This window comes from Grampus griseus (assembly GCF_964374135.1).
Source record: "Grampus griseus genome assembly, chromosome: 8".
In the NCBI taxonomy this organism is placed as follows: Eukaryota; Metazoa; Chordata; class Mammalia; order Artiodactyla; family Delphinidae; genus Grampus; species Grampus griseus.
This window is the reverse complement of record NC_139002.1, coordinates 72,027,348-72,047,176: the sequence shown is the minus strand read 5'-3', so window position 1 is coordinate 72,047,176 and position 19,829 is coordinate 72,027,348. Positions and strand designations below refer to the sequence as shown.

Here is a 19,829-nt window from a genome sequence, read left to right as displayed (position 1 = left end):
GGGCCTCACCCTAACAGTTGAAGGCTTGAATAGAACAAAAGGGCTGACCCTACCACCAAAAAAGGGGAATTCCTTCAACTTGACTGCCTTTGAGTTGGAACATTGGGGTTTTTTCCCTGACTTTGGACTCAAACTGAAACATTGGCTTTTCCTGGGTCTTGAGCCTGCCATACTCAGACTTAGAACTATAACATCAGCTCTCTTGGGTCTCCTGTTTGCTGACTGCAGGTCTTGAGACTTGGCATCCTTTATAATCACATGAGCCAATTTCTTATAATAAATCTCTCTCTCTCCATTCATATGTGTATAAAGAGATGTCCCAGCTTGATGTCCAGTAGGTGCAGTCCCTTAGGTATTCCTCAGCCTCCTGAAGAGACTTTCCTTTTGATGGAACTTGGACCCAAAGTCCGTTTGGTTGGGATATTGCTCTGTCAGTGATCCATATAGATGCTGACAACAATTAGCAGAGAGAAATTTCCCTGTAGAAAAGTGCAGAAATTGGATGATTCCCAGTTCTTTGTCTTTAGCTCTGGAATAGAATTTTGTAATAGAGTATTTCTAGATGATGACCAAACATCTCCATGGATTTCCAAACCCAAAATGTTTACTAGAGAACTCAGTATCTTCCCCCACAAACCTCTTTGTTTCATATATTGGATAATGACATTAGTGATTTTTTCTTATTATCATTTGCCTCTTTCATTCATTGAAAAATATTTGAGGGGACTTCCCTGGTGGTCCAGTGGGTAAGATTCTGCACTTTCAATGCAGGGGGCCCTGGTTGGGGAACTAGATCCTGAATACATGCCGCAACTAATAGTTTGTATGCCGCAACTAAGAAGTCCGCATGCCACAACTAAGAAGCCCACATGCTGCAACTAAAAGATCCCGTGTGCTATAATGAGCATCCTGCATGCCACAACTAAGACCCGGCAAAGCTGGGTCTTAAATAAGTATTAAATAAATGTTTAAATATTTAAAAAAAAGAAAGACTCTTATTTAAAAAAAATAAAAAAAAATTTGAGGACAAAATGTGTGGGCTACAAATATTAACCATTCACAGACCTCATCCTTAAAGAACTCGGGTTAGAAGGGGGAGACAAAATGTATGTGCATATAACTGCAGTATGTAATAGAAAGCCGGGAGTGCTGCATAAAAGTTTGTGCAAGATCAGTGGAGGAAAGAGATGATTTGATGCTTAAGTTGTTTGGAGTTTGAGGAAGGGATCAGGAGCAAGAGTTGAGGGAATAGGTGTGAAATTTTTTAAAAAATTGTTTTTGGTTCCAGAAAGAGTGGAAAAAAACAAAAAAATGCTACTGTTAATGTAAAGATGAAATCATTGGCAGCCCAGCTGTTTTTTACTTTGTGAGCAGAACATTTGTGTTAATTTTCCAGATTCTATTATTACCTTGATGTATGACTAGATAATTAGTTATTATAATCTATTTCTGTCACCATCAATTGAAACTTATAACTTGCTTGAAAGGAAGGACCTAATACATGAAAGGCACTGTAAAAAATACTTTTTTGATTTTAAAAAAAAAGCATCTAGAAATGCCACTAAGGAGATTCAAAATCTATTAATAAGTGGAACATGAAAAACAGACAGAGTTAAAGAAGGAAAGATGGTTACTAGGTCAACAAAAATACGAATTTTTTATAGCATTGCTCCTGCAAAGGTCACAATGCTGTTTTTCTCTCGTGTTTTAAAGGTTTTTTTTCAGGAGACTTTGTTGTGAGGTACTAGAATGGCATAGTGAATAAGTTAGGTTGCCTGGGTTGAAATCCTAACTCTGATTATATTAGTCATGTGACCTCATGTGCCTCATTAACTTCTCTGTGCCTCATTTTTTAATCTGTAAAATGGGGATAATAGTAATGTTACCCACCTACTAGAGCTTTGTGAGAAATAAATAATATATACATACATATATATATACACACACACACACATACATCCATGACTAAATTTCTTACAGCAGAACCTTACATGTAAGAAACGCTCAGTAATTGCTAGATATATTTTTGTGTGGTAAAATACATATAAGAAAATTACCAGATTAACCATTTTAAGGTGTACAGTTCAGTGGTATTAAATATATTCACATTGTTGTGCAACCATCACCACCAACCATCCCCATAACTTTTCATCTTGTAAAACTGAAATTCTATACCCATTAAGTAGTAACTCCATTCTCCCCTCCCCCTGGCCCCTGGCAACCACCATTCTACTTTCTGTCTTTATGATTTTGAATACTCTTAAGTACCTCATATAAGTGGAATCATATAATATTTGTCATTTTGTGACAGTCTTATACATTTATAATGTCCTCAAGTTTCATCCATACTGTAGCATATTGTAAAATTTTCTTTATTTTTAAGGCTGAATAATATTCCACTGTATACCTCAGTTTGCTTGCTTTTCCATTCATCTGTTGGTTTATACTTGGATTGCTTCCATGTTTTAGCTATTGTGAATAATGCTGCTATGAACATGGGTGTAAAAATATCTCTTTGATACCTGCTTTCAATTCTTTTGGGTATAGACCCAGAAGTAGAATTGCTGGGTCATATGGTAATTCTATTTTTAATTGTTTGAGAAACCACCACATCGTTTTACACAGAGGCTACACCATTTTACATTACTACCAACAGTGCCCAAGGGTTCCAGTGTCTCCACATCCTTGCCAACATTTGTTGTTTTCTGTTTTTTTGTTTGTTTGTTTGTTTTTGTGGTACGCGGGCCTCTCACCATTGTGGCCTCTCTCGCCGCGGAGCACAGGCTCCGGACGCGCAGGCTTAGCGGCCATGGCCCACAGGCCCAGCCGCTCCGGGGCACGAACCTATGTCCCCTGCATCGGCAGGCGGACTCCCAACCACTGCGCCACCAGGGAAGTCCTGTTTTTTGTTTTTTTTTTGTTTTTTTGTGTTTTTTTTTTTTGCGGTACGCGGGCCTCTCACTGTTGTGGCCTCTCCCGTTGTGGAGCACAGGCTCCGGACGCGCAGGCTCGGCGGCCATGGCTCACGGGCCCAGCCGCTCCGCATGTGGGATCTTCCCGAACCGGGACACGAACCCGTGTCCCCTGCATCGGCAGGCGGACTCTCAACCACTGCGCCACCAGGGAAGCCCTGTTTTTTGTTTTTAATAGTAGCTATCCTAGTGAGTGTGAGGTGGTATCTCACTGTAATTTAGATATTATTTTTAATAATAATAATAATTAGAAAAATATTTTATAGAATCAGATATTAATTATGAAAATTACTGCTGTTCTTTTTAGGAGACAGTTGAAGGAACTACATAGTGCCTTATATTTTTTCATTGTTTTATGATTGCTATGGCAAATTCATTGGTTCTATGGAAGTAAATTTTAACTTGTTTTTAGAGGGAGCAGAACATTTAACAAATTGAACCAATGGTTGGGTTCCTTATGAACTGGATATAAAGTTTTACAAAAATATGAAATTCAGTTAAATTTGATTCTTGTCTTCAAGGAGCTTTCACATTAGGACAAATATAAAACAGGATGTAATGATACTGGTGTTTGGTTCAGACTAAGTACTTAGAAATTCTAGGAGGGAAGAAATGCTTCATACTGAATATTCATAGAAGACATTGTAGATGAAGTGGCATTCCATTGGGCCTTAAAAAATTAATAGATCTTTGACTTGTGAGGGAAGGTTAGGAGGAAGACATTGAAGACAAACAGATTCAGAGGCAAGATAGTTCAGTTTGTGTTTCATAGGAACAGGATATGAGTCAAACTAACTTGGACATAATATTCACTTGGGAAGTTCTGGGAAATACTATTGGATTAGATTGTGGCAAACTTGGAGTGGCAAACCAGAGGATTTCTTTAGAAATATAAAAATCCATTTTTCAGGTAGTATGGTCTATTTGCTACGATACTTGTTTATGTAACACAGATTAACTTCTGTAATTGGTAAATATGGGATTGATGTCAGTATAATGGGGAGGTAGCATTCGTTCAAAAATAATCTTTCCCAGCATATCAACATTTCAAAGCAATCTAGAACAAACTCTCATAGTTAAAGGGAATATCTTAGTAATGCAGGAAAATATTAGGAAAACACTGAAAGTTCTGCAGAAGTGAAAATGGTGGCTACAAGAACAGTTCCACATTCCACAGGGTTAAGCATTCTGATGAAACAGTAAGTGCAGACAGAGAAGCTGAGAAGACATTTCTGTTTGCATTAAGAACTTTGGTGAAGAAGTGTACATCCTGGGGTATATTTTTAACTTCATTGAAATTGGTCTTTGCTAGAAGCAAATGCCCTTCAGAATCCATATAACAAATTAGGAAGCAGGAGCTCCAGGGTTTAAGGAGGCTTCAGAGGATCAAAGACCATAATTCAAGGTGCAAATTCAAGTGGAGATTTAACTGCACTAGTGTTTCTGTAAAGACTTATTGTTTTAGTTAGGGCTTTGATTACACTTTTTTTTTTTTTTTTTGTGGTACGCGGGCCTCTCACTGTTGTGGCCTCTCCTGTTGCGGAGCACAGGCTCTGGACGCACAGGCTCAGTGGCCATGGCTCACGGGCCTAGCCACTCTGCGGCATGTGGGATCTTCCTGGACCAGGGCACGAACCCGTGCCCCCTGAATCGGCAGGTGGACTCTGAACCACTGCACCACCAGGGAAGCCCGATTACACCGATTTTTGAGTAGTCTGCCTTAACTCTGTTTTTCCCATGAGCTCTGTTATTTGTAGTAGCGATTTTTCTAGAACTCAGGGCTGGCCACTTCCCCATGTACATATCACATTCTAGCAGAAGGGGCTCTGCCACATTATAAAAGCAGTAAATTAATAAAGGAGTTGTTGTCCTGAATTTTCAGTTTAATTTTCTGACAAAACCTTCTTGTTTGTCATGGTTATGGAAATCCATTACAACTCTTGAAATTTATACACTATGTTCTCATTCACTCAAGTTTTAATTGAGAATGTTCCCATTTTAATTTTAAAGGAAATTTACATTTGGAATTTGTGCTAAATCAAGTATTTTTACGTAGTAAGTCAAAACACCTCTAAATGGACTCTGCTGCTTGGCTGTGCTTGGGTAGTGAATTTATCTTCCTAAATGTTGCACACAAATTTTGATCAGACATAAACTTAACTTTTGAAGGAATGTCAGGGTGTTTGTACAAGTTTATTAACGTAGAAAATGCCCACTAACTCCTAAAACTCATTCTCTTATATAAAGAACCAGATGCTTTCTTGGAATTTGAGACCTAAGTTGAATATATAGAATTCCTGGTTTATTAGAGGAGTCCCAAATGGGCTTGATATCTTCATTTTCTTAAAACAGAGCCTAGTCCTTTAATTTCATTCAGCTGTTAACTTTCTGAAGTGTTCATTTCTGGAAGATTTTGAATGGAAATGTCTTTAGCGTTCCATTCTTATTGACTGATACAAAGTACAGCCTATTTCTACTTTTTTTTTCCATCTACACGTTTTTATTTTTATTCAACTATAAGCAAGTAGCAGAATTAACACAACATTCAGCAACTCCAGACCAGCCTTTCTTACACCGACGAGTGATCAATTTAACACGTACAGACTTTCGGATTTCTGATGACCTCTCACTCAGCCCCGCAGCTCATCTGGATGGCCAAGCTTTAACAGCAAAGTGACTCTCTCCCTATTGCTTTTTCCAGTATTGCTCTTTAAAGGAACCAGAGCGGGACACTGACAGCCAATAACCAGCCTGAGATGTATCACGTTGGGGGCTAGTGGACATGCCAGCCCCTGGTTGTCTTAGTGAGAGACAGGGCCCTGAAAACAAATGCCAGAAGATGCCATCACACACAGCCCTGGGCTCGGGCTCACAAAGGCAGAGGCAATCAATCTTTTCGTTTTTTCAACCTCCCTTAAAGATTCTTTGATGCTCTGTTCTAATACTGCAGACCTCGTCTTTTTACCAGAATTTTTTTCCTCTTTAACGTCTGGGTTGTTATATTAACATTTTGATGACCCCATCCTAGTACCAAAGTATCCCCCACCAAAACGGAGTTCAAATTTGATCAAAACATAAACCCCCTAGAATTATAGAGGACAGGCAGAAGGAAAAGACACCCTAAACCTAAATCTTACTGCTCAGGCCTCAGGGCAGGGGGAAGAGAAGAAATCTACATGCATCACTAAACTGAAACACTGCTTGGGAACTCTGGGACGATGTCCATCTCCTGGCTTTCCTCTGCTTCCCAGACAGCTGCTCGTAGAGTTTGGGCACATAGTCATCCCATTTGGCCTGGTAACACGTGCCGGCCCCTGGAGCCCCGAGCTCATACTTTTTGCAGAAATTCGCCAACTTGAATCTGCCACCGTGGTCTCCAGATCGGTTGCTGAGAATGGGCTCATCACACTTCAGTGGCCTGTCCTGCTCGTAAACCAGCCAGATGTAGTAGTGAAGGCCTGTGCCCTTGGGAGGCCCAGAGCCCACATAATCGGAGAGGACTGTGCCACTGCTGATGTCGTTCCCCTTCATGTTGACCACTAGGAAATGGTGCCATTCCCTGTATTTGGAGTCCTTCCTGCTGGGAGCATCCGGGTCTGTCAAGACCAAAATATACAGTTTACCTGGATGAAGGCCATCCCATGCAATGCTGGTGGGCCAGTTCTTCACCTGCGTGGTTGTCAGCACTTTACCCAGCTCGTCAACCTCTGCCCCGCCGTATTTGACCTGCAGTGGGTGCTGCGGCCTCTCATCCACTTCCTGCAGGCTCAAAGGCCCAGACTGCTTGTTGAGGTCCACGAGCATCACGGAGCCAAGGGGGGCGGACAGCAGGGAAAGCAGCGGGAGGACTCGGTGCAGGGTAGTAGTCCAGACTCCCAGGCCTATTTCTACTTCTGAGCAAGTAAAACCAATGAACTTTAAAATAAGGCTTGGGACTTCCCTGGCGGTCCAGTGGTTAAAGATTGCGCTTCCAATGCAGGGGGCGCAGGGTAATCCCTGGTCAGGGAGCTAAGATGCCACATGACATGCGGCCTGGCCAAAATTAAAAAAAAAAAAAAAGACTTAGTTGGCATTACTTTTACAAAGATAGAAATCCATACTTTAAAACTTTGTTACTGATATGATTTATTTTACCTCCATATTTTTGTACATGTTTTTATAAAAATGTGTTTGTGCTATATGCTATTTAGCGTTTTGGGGATCTTTTACTTTTAAAATAAAAACACTCTTTTTCATTACAGAAAGGCCCAAATGGGACCAGTACTTTGCCAGCTGAAAGTTCTCTTCTACAAGAAATTGAAGTACAGAATGAGGAAGTGGCAGCTTTTTGTCAATCCATTACAAAGTAAGGAATTTTTCTTTATAAAGATGATTTTTTATTAAGTAATTTTTTAAAATTTATCTTAACCAGCTTAGTGCTACTAATTATAAAATTTTTTAAGTTTTAACTATTTTCTCCCTGTGGCTAAAATGTCAAAACAATCAGTTAATTGGTACATTAACACAAACTACAGTTGAACCTGTTAGTGTTCTGAGTATTTAGAAGAAAAAATTGAGGTCAGACAGTAGATTTCTGATAGTCTATTACCGAGGGAGAATATGGCTTAAACATAGAAGTTTCATTAGAATTAGAAAATGCCTTTTTTTTTTTTTTTTTTGCGGTACGCAGCCCTCTCACTGTTGTGGCCTCTCCCATTGCGGAGCACAGGCTCCAGACGCATAGGCTCAGCGGCCATGGCTCACTGGGCCCAGCCGCTCTGCGGCATGTGGAATCTTCCCGGACCAGGGCATGAACCCGTGTCCCCTGCATCAGCAGGTGGACTCTCAACCACTGCGCCACCAGGGAAGCCCAGAAAATGCCTTTTTTTTTTTTTTATGGCTGTGCTGGATCTTCATTGCTGCACACGTTGAGGTGCGTGGGCTGCTCACTGCAGTGGCTTCTCTTATTGCAGAGCACGGGTTCTAGGTGCACAGGCTCAGTAGTTGTGGTGCGTGGGCCCTACAGCGCACAGGCTTCAGTAGTTGTGGCGTGCGGGCTTAGTTGCTCCATGGTATGTGAGATCTTCGCGGACCAGGGATCAAACCCCATATCCCCTGCGTTGGCAGGCGGATTCTTAACCACTGGACCACCAGGGAAGTCCCTGCCTTTTTTGCCTTTATAGGGAGACTTAGTTTTGCCATAAACTTTCTAGCATTCAAAATATTGTCCTACTTAGAATTAAGAGATGATATAACAGGCAAGATTAGAGGAGCAAATATATTTTCTGAAGGTTAGAAAAATGCATTTCTAAAATGTTCTTTTAATCCTAAATGTGTCCAGTGTTCTTAATACATGAAGAAACTGAGACTCAGAGAAGTTACCTACCAAAGTTTACTCAGCTAGTCTGTAACAGAGCGAGGTCTCCATTACCTCTGGTTTGGTGTGTTTTCTTTCCATCATTTCACTGTATTAGTGAGGACTTCTGTTATGAGTGCAAGAAACCCATCTTAAACTAGCATAAATCAAGGAAGGTTATGTATTGGTTCACAAACCCGTATAGCAGAAAGAGGGAGGATGGGGCAGAGCTCAGTGACAGCAAGATCCAGGAATTCACACTCTGTAATTGATCCCTACTCCCTTTGGACTCTTCTTCTTCCTCCCTTTTCTCCCTGGACCCTTTCACCATGCATGTTGGCTTCTACTAGAGATGGAGTTTTGAAGGCAGGGAATATAACCACCGATAGCTTAGACTTTGATATTCTAATGGTCTTGTTAACAGAAAGGAGAGAGTCCTTTCAGTCAGCACCAGATAGAAAAATCCCACGGAAGGAGGGAGTGGAACAACAAACATTGTGGCCAACTGGATGAGATCTGTTATCAAAAGAAGGAAAAGTAGGGACTTCCTTGGTGGTACAGTGGTTAAGAATCCGCCTGCCAATGTAGGGAACACAGGTTCGATCCCTAGTCCGGGAAGATCCCACATGCCACGGAGCAACTAATCCGTGAGCCACAACTAGTGAGCCTGCATGCCACAACTACTGAAGCTCACACACCTAGAGCCCGTGCTCCGCAGCAAGAGAAGCCACCGCAATGAGAAGCCTACCCACTGCAACAAAGAGTAGCCCCCTCTCACGGCAACTAGAGAGAGCCCGTGCGCAGCAACAAAGACCCAATGCAGCCAAAAACAAACAAATAAATAAACAAATAAATAAATTTATTTTTTAAAAAAAGAAGGAAAAATAGATCACTACTGGGAGATTTATTCTGAATCCAGTATTTTCCCCAGTGTGGTTTAAGCAAAGCAGAGTTTGGGGTTCCCAGATCATTTTCGAGTATATTCATCATTTTTATGATATGGGACTTATTATATTTAACTAGATTTTCTAGACTATTGGTAACATTTCATTAAAATTCTATCTTCTTGTGTGTCACCTTTTAACCAGCATTCCTTTTCTTCAGGATACCTTAGGGAAAAAAAAGAAGAAAAATATCAGTAGAGTCACTTTTTCTTTCCTGAAAAGGTTACTCTTTTTTTTTTTTTTTTTTTTGCGGTACGCAGGCCTCTCACTGCTGTGGCCTCTCCCGTTGCGGAGCGCAGGCTCAGCAGCCATGGCTCACGGGCCCAGCCGCTCCGCGGCATGTGGGATCTTCCCGGACCGGGGCACAAACCCGCGTCCCCTGCATTGGCAGGTGGACTCTCAACTACTGCGCCACCGGGGAAGCCCAAAGGTTACTCTTAACTGTGTTTTTAAAACTCATATTTTTCAGTAGACGTTTAAAATAGAAGAGACATTTAGGTGACTGAGAATGCAAATTGCATGTGTTAGAAATTACCTGTGCCTTTATTCCATTATACCATTATGTATGTGTGGTTAACAGTTTAGAAATAATCTTTTATCTTAATGGTTTGGTATTAATCTGGTATGTGTTTTATCTTAATGGTTTGGTATTAATCTGATATGTGTTCATCGAGTTTTTAAAATTTTCTTTCCAAACAAACCTTGTCTATTAGACTGTGTTGAGTGACTATTGCATTTAAGCTTTGCATGTTGAGAAATTAGGCTCTCTGTGATCTGCCTTTTTTTCTGCATTTGAATCTTAGTGTTATTTACACAAACTCTGCCACTAAGCTAAAATGATCATTTTTATTTATGTGTGCACACGCGCGCGCACACACACACACACAAATGGCTTCTGTAATATTAAAACCTCAGATGAACTAGAGACAGTGAATTCTTTTTGTAATTTATTTCTGTTAGAGTGGGATTGCAACAAATGTTTCAGAGAAGTAAGAGGGAGAGGTGTTTTTGAAGCCATGTTCTAGAAAATTCTTTCATTCCCCTCTGACCTTGGAGATTGGAGTCAGGAGAAGTCTTGATGTCTTGAAGAAATTAATGTCACTTTCTATTTTTTCCAGTGTGCAGATTTTAAAAACAAGTGTTTATACTCTTAGTAAATGCCTCATTTTTTGAAATCTCCTAAAATGATTAATTTCATTATTTTAATTCAGCTATGACATTAGTATAAGATTGTCAGGATGATATTTGTTTACAGTTAAGCCTACTTCTAGGCCTTGTTTTTTTTGCTTCTGTGAAATCAGGGAGTTGCACTAGTGATCTCAAGGGTCACTTTCAGTTTAAAGTTCTGTAAAATACTTTGAATCGGGACATTTAATTATTACTGCATTTTTCTTGTTTTTATTTCTTTTATTTCTTTCCTTTCACACTCATCATAATTGACAAAACTTGCTGTATCTACTAGTTAATAGGTCCAGAGGAAGTTCTCAGAGGAATGTTAGATACCAGTGGAAATTTTTTCTGCTTCATTTGTGGTCCCCTAGGGTAAGATGAAAAACTACACTTTACACTTGTCATTCTGAATAGCCTTTAATTTCCTTTCCTCATATATGGTTCCAATCTAATACTTATATTCTACAAAAATGTCTTGATCCCAAGGATTCCCTGTAGGTTTTTACCTCTGCATTTAGTTAATTTTATTCTAAATGACGCTGACTCAAGTTTCTTATAAAGTAGTGTCAATTCAATTAAAAACCCTCATTTTTTAAAATAAATTTATTTTTATTTTTAATTTATTTTTGGCTGCGTTGGGTCTTTGTTGCTGTGTGCGGGGTTTCTCTAGTTGTGAGCAGGGGCTACTCTTTGTTGCAGTGCGCAGTCTTCTCACTGCCGTGGCTTCTCTTGTTGCGGAGCATGGCTCTAGGTGCACGGGCTTCAGTAGTTGTGTGGCACGCAGGCTCAGTAGCTGTGGCTCGCGGGCTCTAGAGCACAGGCTCAGTAGTTGTGGCTCAGGGGCTTAGTTGCTCCGTGGCATGTGGGATCTTCTCCGGGCCAGGGCTCGAACCCACATCCCCTGCATTGGCCGGTGGATTCTTAACCACTGTGCCACCAGGGAAGAAAACCCTCATTTTTATATGTAACTTTTTATCACTAGAATTTTTGTCCAGTAAATTCTTGTTTTCTGAACTGTCATCAGGAATTTCTGATTTTCCTTTTATCATCCTTAAGGATTTCTGAAAATTGAAGGCTTCCTTGGATATAGATAAAGTTCTTTACCGTTTTATATATTAGTTAGCTACGTGATTTGCTGTGAGTATCTTATTTCATGTGGTATTTCTTGTTTCATAGGAAACAAGAATACCAAGTATGTGAGAAACAATAAAAAATCTTAGGCTGGGTCCTGTGAAGGTCTTGTCATTGTGTTACAGAGGGGTAAGCTTGGCAGCAATCAAATATTTGAAGGTAATGTGTCCATATCTAAAGGTGCATTTCCAACATCAATTTAAGTTTATTACTTTCTATTACCTTTTTTTCAATTACATTTCTTTTTAATATTGGATCCTTTGTGGCACTTAAGATCACAGTGCAGAAACCAGATGTATTCATTTATTCATTTATTTGACGAGATGCTTATAACGCTTACCATGTACTAGACACTGTTCTGAGTGTCCTTATAAACTTAATTCACATAATTCTCACAACAACCCCATGAAGTTAGTAGTAGTATTATCCCCATTTTATAGAAGAGGAAACTGAAGCAACAAGGAGATTGAATAACTTGCCTAAGATTACACAGCTAGTAAGTAGTACAAACAGGATTTAAACTTGGGAAGTCTGACTCTAGCAGTAGTGCACAAATAGTTACACTTGCTGCCTGCCTCTCCAGAACCTTTCTTATTGTCAACTCAAACTATTTTATTCTGTTCCTATAACTTGATTATTTTAATCTCTACAGAGCGAATAGATAAAACTTCCAGCATTCATTCCGTTTATAGCCCTGTGAAAAGCAGATGGGAGAAGTGGAGTTTGTCTTCTAACTTCCAGAAAAAAGTCAGTTAAGGGAAGCCCACAGGCTTAAAGAAGGCATCAAATCCTCCTTTGTCTTCAGATAATAGAAGTGCTATCTGGAGATGAGCCATACACCTGCCTTATATATTTAAATTTAAACTATTTTGCTACTATGAATACCAAGAACACTTCACAGGCAATTTTTTTGCCATTCCCTAAGTCTTAGAAATCACTTTGAGGGAATAAAGGCCTCATAGCACTGTAAAAACCCATTGTCTATGTTTTTCTATCATGCTAACAACCAAAAACTGTGTAGGAAAAAGGATGTCAGAAAAAAAGATTTTAAAAAGACAACAAACTTTTCATCCCTCTGGCAATTACAATTTAGGTCTATCACCTGTATTGTCAGTGGTTCATTAAAAATGTACATTTTGTGAAATTATACTGTTTCGCCAAAAATCTGAAGCAGAGAACCTCATTTAATGCTGTGTATCCAGTGTGTGTTTTGTTGATGTTGATAGTGTTACCAAAGCGGTCCTGGCAGTACTTAATCTCTTTCCTTGGATTCTGTTTTTTAAAAGGCAAATGCCGGTGTTTTGGAGTTTTGACAGGGGTCCATTCATTACATTTCTCCTGAGCTGCTCTAGAATTGGACAGTAACACAGAATTGAATGGCTATAAGCATGCAAAGCCTTGTTCAGAGCTCTCAAATGCAACTTTCAAAAAAAGAATTTAATTTCTTGTTTTTTGTGAATAGATTGAAGACCAGTTTTCCATATACCAATCACTGCACAAATCCAGGCTATTTGTTAAGTCCAGTCACAGTGCAAAGAAACATATGTGGAGAAAATGCTAGCGTGAAGGTCTCCATTGAAATTGAAGGATTTCAGCTACCAGTTACCTTTACATGCGATGGTAGGTTCATAGTTCCCCAACGATCTTGTTTTGCTCTGATTAGGAAGAAAATGTTTAAAATGTTAATGTTATCATTCTTTTAATAAACTGACTCAGTTATCATTAGGTATCCTTTAAAAATCTCTGTGTGTGTCGGGGGGGGGGTAAAATACTTAACATGCATTAGTTATCCCTTTCTAGAAATTGGCGTTCATATGGATAGTTCTGTGGTTTGGGTTAGAGAAAAACCAGTTTACTTTTATAACTACATATTTCTCTGAAAGATGCTGAGTAATTTGGTTAATCAGTGGCTCTTGGCCAAAGCCCAAAAGCATTAGCTAGCAAGGCTAATTATAGTCCTATTCTTTATATTCTAAAGGAAGACTTATTCTCTTTAAACATACCTTAAATTTTGGTTTGGGGAATCGTATGCAGTAAGAATTAATACTAAAATTGAAGGAAAGTAAGGTCAATAAGCTTCTTGATTGAAATAAGCATGGATAAGCATTGATAGCAAATGTTTTGATTTGTATCAAATTTTGACTTGATATATCAAGATCTGATTCATTTAAAAATATATCAAATTCCTATTGTTTGGTGCTTCATAAATGTGCACATTTATAGTGTACATCTCTTTTAAGAAATGTAACCATTTTATAGTAGAAGTGCTTTGTGTGTTTAATAACTGTTATGATACATATAAATGTGTTCAGAAATGTAGCTATTGTATTAGATAGAGGTTTTATGGCCTTTTCTGCCAAGCTGTTAATTTTCATGAATTCTGAATGTAGTCACTGTCTTCTAAGTTGAACATAAAAGCTCTAAGTATAGAAATAGGTTACTTTAGTTTTTAATGGTTTGTAATCTTAGTATCCAGCTATTGTGAAGAATGATAATTGAATAATACTTCCTACTTTCTATATTTTTATTCTTCATTGGATAATTTACCAGGCAAATGTCAAATGTTTAAGGTGATTCTTTTTCCTTATGATTTGGTTTAAATAATTGTTTGCTAGACACTGCTAAATGTCATCCTTTTTGGAGGAGTCTGTAATACAGAGGTGGCTTTCTTAGCTTAGATCTGCCCTGTCTAATACGATAACCACTAGCTACATGAGACTATTGATTACTTGAAATATGGCTAATATAGATTGAGATGTGCTATAAGTGTAAAATACACACTGGAATTCAAAGACTTACTTTGAAAAGAGAATGTAAGATATCCCATTAGTAATTTTGAAATACCAATTATATATTGAAATGATATTTTGGATATATTAGGTTAAATAAAATATATTATTGAAATTAGATTCATCTGTTTCTTTTTACTTTCTTCAACGTGGCTACTAGAAAATTTTAAATTACATATGTGACCTGCATTATAGTTCTCTTATATAGTGCTGTTTTAGATTGTAAGACATACAGTCTGAATAGGTATATACTTAGTGTTGAATGTATACAATGAAAATGATGACTAACTCTTTTACAGTGAGTTCTACTGTAGAAATCATAATAATGCAAGCCCTTTGCTGGGTACATGATGACTTGAATCAAGTAGATGTTGGCAGCTATGTTCTTAAAGTTTGTGGTCAAGAGGAAGTGCTACAGAAGTAAGTATTCATTTAATTATTGAGCAACATTTTTGGAAATTTCATTTTAATGGATTAAATTAGAAAAATTTCAAGTTAAATTTATAATCTAAAACCACATTGGGTCCTAGTGAATTGGTTTATTGGATCAGTTAACTTATATTAAGATATACGTTGTCCAAGACATTTGTGTCTAAGACAGTAGAGGATCTTGCCCTTAAGAAGCTGATAGTCTTAGATGGGAAGAATGGTGGGCAATTGGTTGACAAGTGAATTTAAAGTTGTTTTTCTTTCTGCAGAGAGGCAATAGTTACATCATTAGGGACTCCATTTTCCCTTTGTAGCATGCAGTATTACTTTATACACAGTGTTTAGTTGTGATTTCCTTTTAGTTGCCTGAAATAATCATTATATGAATCTTTTTCTGAACCTACTAGAGATGCTCTGTCCCTGTTTTTTTTCCTTGTTTGTCTTCATCTTCTTTCTTCTTTGCTTTAACTCTTCTCATGTAGAATTATTTCTCTATTTAAATGCTCACACTTGGTTAAAAAAGTCTCTGTATTTTACCATTCTCTTCAATTCCTGATGAGTAAAATTTACATTTTACTCTCACCTGTATAATTTCTAGTTTGAGGAGAATAACACTGATGAATAATTGATATATTTTAACAGTAATCATTGTCTTGGAAGTCATGAACATATTCAAAACTGTCGAAAATGGGACACGGAGATTAAACTACAACTTTTGACCTTCAGCGCAATGTGCCAAAATCTGGCCCGAACAGTAAGTGTGTACCCTATAACTGAATTGCATTTGGTTGAATCTAAATAATTTTAGATTAATTTAGATATTAATTATTAAATATTAATTTTAGATTAATATTAGTTTGGATTAATATGTAATTCTAAATAATTGCTAATCAGCCAATTTGCAATGTGTACGTGCTCTGAGAGTTTTGGGTTTGACTGGGAGTGAGGCACGCTTTATCCCCTACAGGATAAAGCAGATGTGGGGAGAGTTTTAGCAGACCGGGGGGAGACTTTCAATCATGGAGGTTTAGGTAGCATACTACTCAGAGTTGGAGGCATGTTTGAAAATCAAAGTGGAGGAATTATAAAAGTTTGGCTTGTAATAGTTTTACACAAGTTACACAATGAAAACATCAGGGTCAGTCAAGGAGAAATGAGGAAGAAGAAAGATTTTGAATGCTAAATATGGTTTTGGGGAGAAAAAGATCCACATTGACCTTTGCACCAAACTGAGAAAAATATATTATTTTTCACAAAATGAAAACTAATTCTCTGTTTTAAAACTATAGTACTTTCTTTTGAGGTTAAAGCAAAATAGAATGCAAGAAATTAGGCCATTTTATTACTGTATAAACACTTGATGACTTTTAACCTCTAAAGAGAATCATTCATTTGGTAGAATTTTAGGAGGAAAAATATCAATCATTTCTACTTTCTCCTTTCTTTATTTTCCTAGGTTTTGCTCCTATGTTAGGTAGAATTTATTTCACTTGGGTGGAAACTATTTCACAAAACTCAGTACATTTTAACAATCATTAGTAACTTCTGTTTTCAGTTTCTTAAGGCATGATGTTTTTGAGTATTTTGAATAATAAGGGTTATGGTTGAAGAGACCAGTGCCTTATTTATTGAAGGTAAGGTAGAAGGAAATTTGGTTATCATTATAAAAAATGCAGAAATTCAGATGATCTCTTCTCATCTGGTTCCCACTCCACCTTCATTTGGCTGTCCGCCATCTTTAAAAGTGCTTTTAGCTCTCCATTCTCTCTCTATAGCAGAGGCCTCGGTTCTCAAAAGTCACTTTCATTTCAAGAATTTATCATACGCTTAACCTTACTTAATTTGGCAATAGAAAGACCAAAGAATGGATTTCATTATTTGGTAAACATTTGTCTGTATGTTTATTTAGGCAGAAGATGATGAAACACCTGTGGATTTAAACAAACACCTGCATCAAATAGAAAAACCTTATAAAGAAGTCACGACAAGGTGTGGCATCTAAAACATTAATTTCAGGTTTTCAGACGTTACTTTTGGATGTGAATGCACTTATTTTGGTGAATAAAACAATCATTTTTGCATATGGTATCTTTCAGCCACAATAACTTCTTTATTTCAGACATCCTGTTGAAGAACTTTTAGATTCTTATCACAACCAAGTGGAACTGGCTCTTCAAATTGAAGTAAGTCTTAACTCACATTTTGGCTTGATGATTTAAAGATTCTTTTCTCTGTACACTCTTAAATACTAATGTTGGAATTAGATTAAATATTTTAGAAGGACTATTTAAACTATATTCTTGAAGTTGATATTTGATAACTTGTTTTCTGACCCAACATATTAACAAAAATTCTCAGTAGTGCTTGAGTTACCTGAGCTTTATTACTAAGAGGAACCTTCACTTCAATTCAAAAAGCATTTATTGAATACTTGCTATATGCTAGATGCTGGAGTTATGAGAATGAATGACCTAATCCCCACCTACCAGGAACTTAAAACTAGCAATGAAAGATTTAAACAGAATTTCAACATAGTAAATGTAGAATAGAGGTATGTTTTGGCGTCCTTTGAGAGATTGATGAGGGGCACTTCTCCCAACTTGAAGGTTCAAGGAAGGCCTCTAAGAAGGGATGCTGCCGGATCCAAGTCTTAAACAGTATGAGTTAGCTAGAAGATAGTTGGGAAGGGCATGTGAACAAAAGTACATAGGTGCGATACATATGTGGAAGTGTAAGCACTTCTCTGATACAAAGTGTGAAGTGAAGGTTGAAAGATGAAATTGGAAATAGCCAGATATAAATTACCACCATATAATTCATGTGAAGGAGTTTTACTTTATTCTCCAGATCGGGGGCCATATCCAGTCCACTTCCCATTCTTGTAAAGAAAAATTTGGGGGACACAGCCACATTCATTTGTTTACATATTTTCTATGACTGCATTTGTGCTCTAATACTAAAGTTGAGTATTTGGGACAGAGACCATATGTCCTGCAAAGCCTGAACTATTTACTATTTTCATTTTACAGGAAGAGTTTGTTGACCCCTCCTGTAGCCATTCAAGGTGTTTTAAGCAGAGGGTAGGAAGTGGAGTGGGGTGGGGTGGGTGACTTGTTTAGTCTTGAGCTCTGAAGTCACTCTGGCCAAATTGTGGAAGTTAAATTTAAACTTGGCAGGGTTGGTTTCAGGGAGACTACTTAGGAAAGTTTTTGATAGTAGTCCAGGTAAAAGACAGTGAGTGTGGTACAGGTAAAGAGGAGGGACTGATTAACAATATTTAGTAGATAAAATTGGTTAGATTTTGATAGGTAATGAGATGTAAGAGAAGAAGAAATAGTGTAGGATGACCTCCAGATTTCTAGCTACTGTTATACTTTTTATCAATATATAATTATGTTGATTTATCCAACAAATATTACTGAGTATCTTCTCTCTCAAGGCACTGTTGTAGGTGCTGAGGATGTGGCAGGGGACAAAAGAAACTGTAATCCTTGCTCTTTAGAGAATTTACATTCTAGTTAGAGGAAACAGAGTAAAATAAACTAGCAAGGTATATGTTATATCAGGTGGTAAGTGCTATTAGAGAAACATAGAGGAGGGTAATGTTGCAATTTCAAATAAGGTAATCAGAGAAGGCCTCATTGAGAAAATGAACTTGAGTAAAGAACTGGAGAAGGAGAGGAAGAAGCTACCTGGTTATCTGGGGGAGAAGTGTGCCTGGTATGTATAAGGTCTGCTAGGCTAGAATAGAGTGAGGAAGGGGGCAATAGTGGAAACAAATGAATGAGGAAGATTTTTTTTTAGTCACAGGAGAGAGAATGATGGCTTGGACCAGAAGTGATGAGACGGGGTTGAATTCTGTGACAATTTTGAAGTTAATGCTAGGAGGATTTACCAATAGATTGGATGTGGAGCATGAGAGAGAGAGAGAAGCATAATTCCAAGGTTTTCTACCTGAGCATTTGGAAATTTGGAGTTGCTTTTAGTGAGATGTAGAAAACTGAGAGAAGAACAGGTTTGTGGGGAAGACCTGAACGCAGTTTTGGACATTTTGTTTGAGATGACTATTATTCATCCAAGTAGTGATATTGAGTAGGCAGTTGGATATGAGTGTGGAATTTAATGGAGGAGATCCAGGCTGGAGATAATAAACTGGGGAATCATCAGAATATAAATATTTTGCAGCCATAAAACTGGATGAGATCACCAAGAAAACCACTGCAGGTAGAGAAAAAAAAAAAAGTTCAAGGATGGAGCCATGGGTATACTCCCATCTTATAATAAAACAAAAAATCCACATCCCCCTGCAGCAATCACCCTATACTTCTCTGTTCTCCTTATAACAAAACTTGAAAGTTAATCTGTTTTTTCTGCTTATACTTCCTCTCTTCTCACTCTCTTATGAACCCACTCCAACCAGGCTTTCATTCTCAACGGTTCTCTGAAACTGCACTTAAGATCATCAAGGACTTCAATGATCAGGATTCCAGTAATAAGTTCTTAGTCTTTCTTTTTCTCAACTTTTCTATCGTGTTTGATAGAGTTGATCGTTTCTTCCTTCTTGAAACACTCACATGGCTTCTGGGATACCACATTCTTGGTTCTCCTACTTCCAGTGTCTGCTCTGTGTTCACTCTTACTTGTGGCTTCGAAGCTCCTTATGATCTCCTTATCTTCCTGACCTCCAGAACATTAGAATGCCCAGGGTGCTCAGTTCTAGGACCTCTTCTTCTCTCTGTATTCACATCGTAGGTGATCTCGTTTAATCTCATGTCCTTAAATACCCTACATATGTTGATCATCACTTCAGATTCAAGTGTCTATTACTTGATATTTTTATATGAGTGTCTGACATCTCAAATTTAAGATATATGAAACTGAATTTTTATGCTATCCTTCATATCTATTCATCAGTCTTCCCCTTCTTAATAAATGGCAACTCTGTCCTTCCATTTGCTCAGGCCAAAACCTTGTAGTCATATTTTATTTCTCAAGAAAAAGATATTTCACATCCCATATGCAGTCCCATTCCTGTCAGCTCTGCCTCGAAAATACATTC

General features: G+C 38.0%; 2 protein-coding genes across 3 annotated transcripts in view; one reads left to right on the top strand and one right to left on the bottom strand.

Moving 5' to 3' along the window:
• Nucleotides 1-19,829, top strand: part of PIK3C2A (phosphatidylinositol-4-phosphate 3-kinase catalytic subunit type 2 alpha) — a 104,770-nt gene that overhangs the window by 40,410 nt on the left and 44,531 nt on the right. For both annotated transcript variants that reach the window (XM_082659409.1, XM_082659408.1), the window contains exons 3-8: nt 7,214-7,317; nt 13,015-13,172; nt 14,641-14,761; nt 15,413-15,524; nt 16,680-16,759; nt 16,890-16,953. In XM_082659409.1, the coding sequence (XP_082515535.1) occupies nt 7,214-7,317; nt 13,015-13,172; nt 14,641-14,761; nt 15,413-15,524; nt 16,680-16,759; nt 16,890-16,953 (639 nt within the window). The remainder of the gene's footprint in view (nt 1-7,213; nt 7,318-13,014; nt 13,173-14,640; nt 14,762-15,412; nt 15,525-16,679; nt 16,760-16,889; nt 16,954-19,829) is intronic.
• On the bottom strand, nt 6,120-6,776 carry LOC309825621 (phosphatidylethanolamine-binding protein 1-like; the record flags this gene model as incomplete). Its single annotated transcript, XM_082659270.1, has 1 exon — nt 6,120-6,776. One exon carries the CDS (start codon nt 6,774-6,776, stop codon nt 6,120-6,122), a length of 657 nt encoding a protein of 218 aa, XP_082515396.1.